At 33.4% G+C, this 9,523-nt stretch overlaps 2 protein-coding genes across 3 annotated transcripts in view; one reads left to right on the forward strand and one right to left on the reverse strand.

The window, feature by feature from the left end:
* Positions 1-2,954: 2,954 nt before the first annotated feature.
* LOC108575111 (pancreatic triacylglycerol lipase-like) lies at positions 2,955-7,189 on the forward strand. 2 transcript variants are annotated; one of them, XM_017937829.1, is made up of 8 exons: positions 2,955-3,045; positions 3,632-3,680; positions 3,802-3,941; positions 4,377-4,619; positions 4,857-5,057; positions 5,843-5,999; positions 6,465-6,578; positions 6,896-7,189. In XM_017937829.1, the coding sequence occupies exons 1-7, from the start codon at positions 2,991-2,993 to the stop codon at positions 6,547-6,549; spliced, it is 930 nt and encodes a 309-aa protein (XP_017793318.1). In that variant the 5' UTR covers positions 2,955-2,990; the 3' UTR covers positions 6,550-6,578; positions 6,896-7,189. The 2 variants fall into 2 exon arrangements, with proteins under 2 accessions (XP_017793318.1, XP_017793317.1); XM_017937828.1 differs by lacking the exon at positions 6,896-7,189 and having other exon boundaries at positions 6,465-6,718.
* Positions 7,190-9,026: 1,837 nt separating this feature from the next.
* LOC108575083 (neuropeptide Y receptor-like) overlaps positions 9,027-9,523 on the reverse strand; it is a 35,156-nt gene continuing 34,659 nt past the window's right edge. The window contains exon 7 of the mRNA XM_017937797.1: positions 9,027-9,036. Coding sequence (XP_017793286.1) covers positions 9,027-9,036 — 10 coding nt within the window. The remainder of the gene's footprint in view (positions 9,037-9,523) is intronic.

Genomic DNA, 9,523 nt, shown 5'->3' on the forward strand with positions numbered 1-9,523 from the left:
CAGCATAACAATCAATATGTACTTTCCTTCCAGCAATTGAAATTAATTTGAAATTTTTCATATATTTTCTCTGATATTGAGTTTTGTTTACTAATAATTTACCATCCAAGGAATTTGCATGAATTGCATGTTAAGTAGTTAGTTGATTTATTATTGTATATTGTGAGCTGATTTGGAACTAGTGCACTATGCCCACCTTAAATTAAACCGTCTCAGTAGTTTACCGTAATTAATAATCTTGCTGGAATCTTGCTGGCTAAAGTTGCTGGAATTCTATCAGCGTAGCGATTCATAGAGAAGGTAATTTCGCAATTAAAATCATGCTAGCATGTGCTCTCCTTTTTCTCGCACGGTGACATCGTCACTTGAGAAATTTGCGAACCAAGATTCCAGGTCGTTTGATTAATTTTGAGCGATCAGATCTAGCGACGAAGAAATTTCACAAATTTTCAAAACAGACGTACTTTTTCAGTGGATCCCAGAAAATAATCCCAGAAATATAATATTTACACGTGTGCATAGTAATTATTTTTAAAATACAATTTATTTGAACAAGACAGAATTTTTTAGAACGACTAAATAAATTTTTAGTATCCAATGGAGCTTACTTTAGGAAAGGAAGTATCTGTTCTGAATACAAACCAATTTAGAAAATTTCGTGGTCTTGCAGCACAAAAGGATCTCCCGCAAAACAATAAACTACCTCATTCGTTTGTGCAAATTTTTGCAATAATCTGAGAAAGCTAGGGAAATCAAGAAATTTAAGAAAGCTTATTCTGGTACATAGTTCTTCGAACTTTCGTTGAAGAAATATCACCATGCAATGTAACTTCAGGGGAAAGTTCGAAGGAGAATTTCAACGAGAATCTCGAAGCTGACGCTTCTGCTTCGATGAAGATGTAACATCGCGCGGGAAAAACTCGATAAGCGTATCATATTCTGGTAAATAGGTCATATAGACATTTCTAAAGGATCGATCGGTAATCGTGCTCTAACCGGGATTCCTTTTTACGATGTCCTTACGAGCAACAAAGTCATTCGCTTGCTTATCCTGCGACCTTTCGATGGATAATGTATTAAAAAATTTCACAGCACTACGATGATTCAAGCTTCACTCGATTTTATACCATCCTTCGTTTCAAACTTCATTTTAGATCGTTCGAAACCATGACTTCCCTTAAATCAAGGGATTACCAAGTAATTGTTCATTTCTGTTATAAAAAGTTTCATTCGTTGATCGTTAAACTGAGAAGAAGGTTTTTGTAGTACAATTTCTTTTACAATTAACGTTCGTTTTTATACTAGATATGTAAACAGGGGAGGCTATAGTGTTAGGGTAATTTCGGGAGAGACGGACCAGGCAAGTATTTCCTACGTTATCCGCCAGATATGGAAGAAAAACCACTGAGAGCCACGCTCGATCGCTTTCCGTAAAACAAATGTAAAACAAAAGAATACTGACGCGTTCCACATATGGCGGATAATGTAGGAAATACTTGCCTGGAAGAAAAACCACTGAGAGCCACGCTCGATCGCTTTCCGTAAAACAAATGTAAAACAAAAGAATACTGACGCGTTCCACATATGGCGGATAACGTAGGAAATACTTGCCTGGTCCGTCTCTCCCGGAATTACCCTATGCAAACTACAGGTATAAATTGTGATATCGCAACATTTCCAATTTTTGTAAATAGAAAATATATTTCTATATAGGTTCAAATTAAATATTGCAATAAAAATAGGAAAGTTGAAGTTTAGAAATATATCGAACGAATTTCTCCGTAGATAGCTGGAAAAAATATTTTCAAAATGTCTGAAGATAAGAAGGGGGATAATTTTCATAATTTTTACTTGAAAGATAAGACTAGTTTAAAATGGCTAAAATAGCGTGTAGGAGTGCAGAATGTAGCAAAGAATTTTTAGATGAAGCTAAAAGATCTCGGCTGACAAATTATGGTTCGTTTGCAGATCGTTGCTACGTCACATTATCGTTTATTTCATTCCTCGCTGACGTCACTTTAAAGGTACAGGATAGTAAGCGATTAGATAAGTTTATGGTAATAAAAGAGTACATTAATTAAGTTCTTCCAGGAAAATCCAAGACAGTTCTATAGTACTGACATAATGGTATTACAAAAAGAAAATAAGAAAAAGTTGTGGAATTAGAAGGCACTTATGTTTCTGTTTTTTTTAATGAAATTTAAAAGTTCGTTGGAAAAATTGATCTAAATTACAAAATTCGAGACGAACTTATCGGATAACCTAATATCTCTGATATCATATGCACTGAAACATCTGTTGACGTATAGTTACAATGATATAGTAACTCCATGTAACAGATATTGCACAGCGTAATATAATATTCACGGTATTGTTTGTTATAAAGCGAAAGAAACTGATACTTCAATATCATATTCACTTTCAAATTAAGACAAGAAATGCGAAATATTAAACGATACAAAGAAACGAACACTTTCGAATGAATTCACAGGAGTAATTAATTTCATTTACCATGAAGAAATATCTCTCGACTACAACGATGTGAATTAAAAAAATAATTGAAAAATATAGAATAATATTGCAATTCGTTATTTAGCGAAATCTCATCTTTTGGTAAAATTGAAGTGTTAACAATTTGCCATCTATTTCTTCGCTATAAAGTAACAATTGAAATTTTCTAGTACAAAGAATGTTACTTCTAATTTTTCTATTTTTTATATAATTTCAAGTAACATCTATCAATGTTCAAATGATAATTTCAAACAACGACCTTGGATCATTTCCGCGAAATAACATGCAAAGATGAAAAGAAACACATTATGCAAACATGACAGTGAGCTTTTTATGTAGTTACAGATGCGATAGCATTGACGTAGATTATTGAAAAGAATCTAAAAACGCAGTGTATAAATTAATTTACTCGTTTGTAACAGGTATTTGCCGATGAACTAAAAGGTACTCTACATCGAGGACTTGATACACTTTTCAGCATGATCTTCCTTTACATAAGTGTCTTGTTTGTTGTAGCCACGCCACTGTTGACAGGTATGTTCTCCAAAAATCTCGTTTGTATTCATAAATAGAGAGCAGTATTTGAAATTACACTTTGGACATATTGGATCTTCGCTGTGTCATTTGTCTAGAAAAACGTAATACGATTAGTACAGATTTACACGATTTGGTAAACTTCAAATCCTCGAAAATTTGTTTAGTTACACGTTTACTGAGAGTATCAACCCTTTCGCTGCGTCACGCTTCAGACAAAATTGTTGTTATTCAACGGTGGTGTAAAAATGAAGATACATAATTGAAAATCAACGCGACAGTCACCTGACTTTCAATCGACATCGATATCTTATTTACGAAGTGTGAAAATAAACGTAACAAACTGAATGCATCGAACGAACGTGTAGCGAAAGGGTTAAAGAAAATTGAATTTTACGTTTTTATCGACTCTACTATGTGTAACGTAATTGATATTATGTTTGTAATTAATATAAGAAATACCGAGCTGTCTTTTATCGTGTAAATAAGATGATGTTTTCATTTGACTGAATTACAAAATTTGGTGTAAATATAATTATTAGCTGTATTCATTGTTAATAATATTTCGAATGAAATTTGTTCGCAGATGCTACGTATAGCGCAACTGATAGCATGTTCTTGCGTTTGTATATAAAGTAACTATTTTTCTGCAATAATACAAGCAATTTTTAATTCATCTTTTATACATGCTTTGACACGATTGCGTTTATTTTCATTTTTACCGTAATTCGTTTCAAGCTCACCGTTCCCTTTCAGGAACAGCTCTTTCCTCGACGTGAACATACGAAATGCAGAACAGTTGGTGTCTCGTTTGAAAAGCAACGAAACGTTGGTAATGTACATTCATGGTTTTACAGAATCGGCGGACTCTGAAGGCGCTACGTTGGTATCGGAAGGTAAGTTACGAGTTGACATTGAAGATTTAAATACTTCGTCCCTAATATACTCGAATTTTATAAATAAATCTGTTAGAAAGAAAGATCAATTTTATACAAAATAAACTGTGTTCCTCTGTATGCAGTTTTCAAGTATTCGTTAAAATTGTGTTGAAATTATCGATTGAACTGTATGTGAAAATTTTAACGGTGTTATTAATTTCGTTGACGAAACTGCGGTTTAGTTAGAGTTGCGATATATCTGAATTCCGTGTCTTGGAAAGTTGAGGATCTCCTAGTAGGGAACGCTCGGTAATTCGTCCTTTAAAACAGTAATTTATACCTTCAGAAATTCATCCCTTTCAATCTGATGCGAGGATGTTCCGTGCAATGTAAATTAAGGATAATTAATTTCGAGCACAGAGAGAGATTAATCTTTTTCTGAAATTGATGCAGCGTATTTGGCGAACACGAAACACAATATACTTGCAGTCGATTACCGAAAGGCTGCTGCTTTGAGCTATCTAAGCTGCATTTCATTAATCGAGGATATCGCTAAGAACGTAGCTGATGCTTTAAACGCTATAGTGTTTTCTGATGTGAAAGTTACAAATACACATCTTATTGGACACTCGTTGGGCAGTCATATTGCTGGATCTGTGGCACGTCATACAAATTTCAGAGTTTCCAGGATAACAGGTATTTATTTGCAATTTTTCTTCTGACCTTTCGAAATGATGTTAAATAAGATTTAGCTAAAAGAAACAGTAACTCGTTAAATAGATACCAACGAGAAGTACAACCTTTTCTTGTGTAGAAAATTTATTTAAGTTTGTTCATCGAGATAGAAAGACGGAAATCTCCTCAATTTCGAAGTTTAATTAGCGACCTTCGATACTTCCGAGTATATGAGTCTAACGAGAATCTCTTTTTCAGGCTTGGATCCTGCAGGACCGTTTTTCTACTTGCTCAACCCTCGTTTGACTGCGGGCGACGCCGATTTCGTCGATATTATACACACTGATATGGGTATTTACGGGTTAGCTTTGTCAATAGGGCACGTGGACTTCTTTCCGAATTTTGGTATCAGAGCACAGCCTGGTTGCTGGTTGATTGGGGCGATACTGGGAAAGAGAGGTTCGTTTCTTTTTAATTCTGCATTTTGTAATCCAATAAAGGATACATTGTTAATATATTTCCTTGTTGAATACATTTTTGTAATTATTAATATATATTCATATACAAAGCAGTGAAAGTAATTCGTGTTTTACCATAGTACAGTCTTGGTTACCATTTGCGTTTAACAATGACAGATTCGTTTCCAAATTTCTGTTAATAATTGTACCAATATATGATCATTTTTCTTTCCTCTTTTTTAAACTGAAAAAAAATGAGAAGCGTAATTTCGAAGCAACCTAAATTTAAAAAATTAAATTAGGAGTTTCGATGATTTTGAAAAAATTCTCCTTGCAGTTCCATCTTACGTTCAAATAATTTTTATTACAAAAAATATCATTGTTTTTGAAGATCGATTCATTTTTGGATTTGAAATATTGCGAATGGTTGATATTCCAAAAGTATATATTTATAAAATCTCAGCTACTTTTGTAGGTATCACTTGTGCGATAGCAGACATTTATTTGTACTTACAGTTCCATTCGTTTTTCCAAGCGATTTAAGATCGTTAATCCAATTCTTCTCCCTGGAAACGGTGGTGCTGGAATTGTTTCCTAAATTGCACAAGGAAATAGCATAGTACGTTTCCCGGCGGTATTATTAACATTTTCGGTCGGTTATCTGGGAAAGGAAGTAGGATACGATATTGTATTGCTGGATAAAACGAAGGGAAAGTCGATGTCACGAGCACTTTTCTCTTCCCTTATCGTTGAGGATTTATTGATTTTTCTCTGAACATGTTGTAGATTTATGCAGTCATGGTAGATCCTACAAATTCTACGTGGAATCTGTTACAAGTAATAATTTCATAGGTATGAAGTGTTCAAGTATATTTGACATGTTCTCAGGAATATGTAACCAGCATGAAACTGCTGTCATGGGTTATGGCACACCAACCGATACGTTAGTACAATTTTTCATAATTTTCATCCATGGAACTTGGTTTTTTATATACAAGGTGGGACAGGAAATACAGCCCACCTAATTTAAATGGTTTCAAAGGGTGAATAAGATGAAAGACAAATTTTCTTCCATTTTCATCAAATATATATATTTTTTCTACTATTCAAACATGCATAATAAATGATCTTGGACTTCAAAATTTTAAATCTAATATGAATCTTTCTTTCATTTTTCTTTTTTTTTTTTTTTCGATGACAAAATATTTCTTCTATCTTGTTCGCCATTTTTCATACTACCCTCGGCAGAGAAGATAATCTGGTGGCCTGTTTCACGCAGCCCACCCTGTATATTCATAAGCAGGTTTTATGAAGAGCAGTAAGGGAGAGAATATGAACATTTCGTTACTTCATTCTTAAACTTATAGTTTTTTTCTATTAATAATATATCGTTCTTGTGACTTTACAGAAGGGGCGATTATTTTCTCAAAACAAATGAAGTAAGACCTTACGCGCGAGGATTAAGTGGAATACACAATGGTTACGAACGATAGGATCGATAGATCTTTCTCGTACTAATCGTGTAAGCTATAAAATAAATGGCTAAATAGATTTCCTTTATCGGATCATGTCACCTGTATATTTCGCGAATTATGGTAACCTTTTACCTATCACAGTGTGTATTATCTACGAAAATTCCTCTATTTTCAACGACTGCACTCCCAGAACTTACAAGCTCATTTACGTTAATACCTGATTGACGTCAAAATTCACTAAGTCGACTTTGAACTTCGTTATAATCCTTTACGAGACCATTGTTTAAATATCTATTGTATTTGTATTGTATTGTATTGTATTCTATTGTATTGTATTCGTAATTCGATATTCATTGTCCTCCAGACTCTATCTGTTATAATTCTCGAGTATCAAAGAAATTCTTGCTCTTATAACTGTTCGTGCCTTTCAAAGAGAAGAAAGACGTCCTCGTAAATGGTCACAAATCACTCTCAGATATTACACGGCAAGTATTTCGCAAGAAAATTCGAAATGTACTCGTCAGGGAAGTAAGTTTTCAAGATCTCGAATATGGTATTTTCCAGATGGAAGGGAGAGATCGAGTAAAATCTACGAAATGTTTATTTTCACAGCCAATTTTGCAAAGCGTCACTTTATGGCCACTTCTGTAGGATGTTTTCGACGTAAGCACTATTTCCCCTAAAATAGTTTCCAATTTGATCTGATTTATCTGCGAGAACACGTCTCTCAGAGTTTCGTCAGAACGTTCCTCTTATGGTTGTATTTTTCTTTCGTTTACTACGAACGCGATATCTCTACATGCATATCGTGTCAGTGAGAAACTGATTCATTTCGCGTCTTAACAAAATAAAAAATATTCGTACAGCAAACGTGACGTGAATTTATATGCATGAAAAATTCCTCGTATTTCGTAGGAAAATGGTACTCCATTGCTGGTTGTATTTTAAAAACAGAGGAAGATGGAGATTCGTAGCTGTTAATCACGAAGAGAGATAATAAAATTAGAATTAAAAAAAGATCAAATGAAAAATAAACTTTTCCAGATGAAACTACTGTTTCAAGATCGTTCATTTCAGCATTTTGGGTTACAACTTACGAGATTTCTGGAGGAGAGACCTGTAGGTCTACGGGTTCTTTTTTGGTAAATCCAACATGTTCAGAATTCTTCTCTCGGAAAGTTACAAACGATAATTCTTACCAGTATTGAACATGCACGTTTTTTCGAAAGATGCTAATGGGTCATTTTTGACCCGGTCGGTAATTCTAGTGTTGTTAAACGATAGGTACACGGAATACGCCAAAATTTTCAAAGCGGCTATAGGCGTCAATAGCAACGAAAAGGTTAATGTTATCGTTACTTTACGACTTATACTTGACTGTTCCTTTTTTCCTTGGCTTTAATATCAGGTTGTTCAATGCCTGACCATTATCGTGTTTAATTTGGATAACCGAAGCGTAGAACTGAATTGCTTCGGAATTATCACTGTACCGCGAGGACACATTGTGCGGTTGGTAAACGCAGATAAGAGACTAAAAGAGTGCGCTGTTTATTTTTCACCGAGTCGATTCTCAAATTGCTCCGTTCTTCTTGCGTGGAATACGCGATGGAAATTTACTTTCAACCTGTGCAATGAATCGGTCGCATTCCGTGGCTATTGTACGATAGACATTATACGAAACGATAGTAAACATAGATTACTTTTACGAGTTGTTAATGGTATTTTAATCGTTCGGTGGGGAAATATCGCGTGCATTGTACGACGAGTAAGTTAAGCTACCTTTCAACCGAATTGCTACAGTTTTCATCGAATAAAAGTAAAATATGGGTAAACACGGATTATTCTGATAGGAGACAATTTTAGGAATTCGAGTGTGAAGGTTATTTTTTTTTTAATCATCGTTAAATAGAATAACGCATATGTATTATAGCATGAATGTTCTTTTTGTGATTCAGTCCGTTCTTTTTTATCATACTAATTTACGGTTGTGTTAGTTTGAAGTTTTTTTTTAAATTTATACACACACAAATTTTGTTTTTACTTTTGCTGTTTATTAATTTTATTTTGAGGATCATTTTCTTATATTCTACGATAAAAATGGAAATTGTTCAACTAGTAGTTAAAAAATTTCACCATTCGTTCTTGTTTATCATTTGTCGTTAATTTTTTACGACTTTCTGAATTATCGCAGGAAACACGAATAATAAACACAACGTTTAATATATTTGCAGCATACATTAGAAATTTTGTTTCGTTTAATTGATCCATAATATAGTACAATTCTGGGAACAAATTATTCCAATTTTATTATCTTACTATTTACACGGAGAAGTGAAGATAAAATGATAAGTTACTTCGTACTTTATTTTTTGTGTCTTATTTGATATTTCATTTGAACTTTTAAAAATCCTACATCGTTAATTTCTCGGAATAGGCGAATATAAACATTTGCTATAAAAATATATACAGAAAATATGTGAAATTCAGATTAAACGTTAAATATACCTGTATAAAGGACATAAACGTTTTTATACTCAATCATCACTAAATAATATTGTCAACAATTCTAATGTAAAACGTAGCGAAGTGCAATCATTGAGGAGGAGATTATAACTGAAGTTTACTCCTGTCATCTTCGACAATTCTCCGTTTCTCACTGGAAAAGTGTAAAGAAAAAGCTGAATGTCAAATAAAATATAACAATATGTTCACATAAAGTATGTATTGAACTACACAATTTTGTTCCAGCAATAATATTTCCTTTAAAAAAAAATTGCAATTAAATCCTTAAAAAAGTAAAATCACGTTTCTACGTTAAATTCAAATATTCCTCTCTGCTACGATCTAAAGGTATATACAATTTTGATGGATTTACACGTTCGAAATTAAAATTCCTTCGTAATTTCCTTAAAATTTTCTTCTTTCCTTCACAGAATTTCTGCACCGTTTAAGCTTTACTCCCTATTTTGACATTTATTCGTTTAACACGTAA

Source organism: Habropoda laboriosa, unplaced genomic scaffold, assembly GCF_001263275.1.
Source record: "Habropoda laboriosa isolate 0110345459 unplaced genomic scaffold, ASM126327v1 scaffold258, whole genome shotgun sequence".
In the NCBI taxonomy this organism is placed as follows: domain Eukaryota; kingdom Metazoa; phylum Arthropoda; class Insecta; order Hymenoptera; family Apidae; genus Habropoda; species Habropoda laboriosa.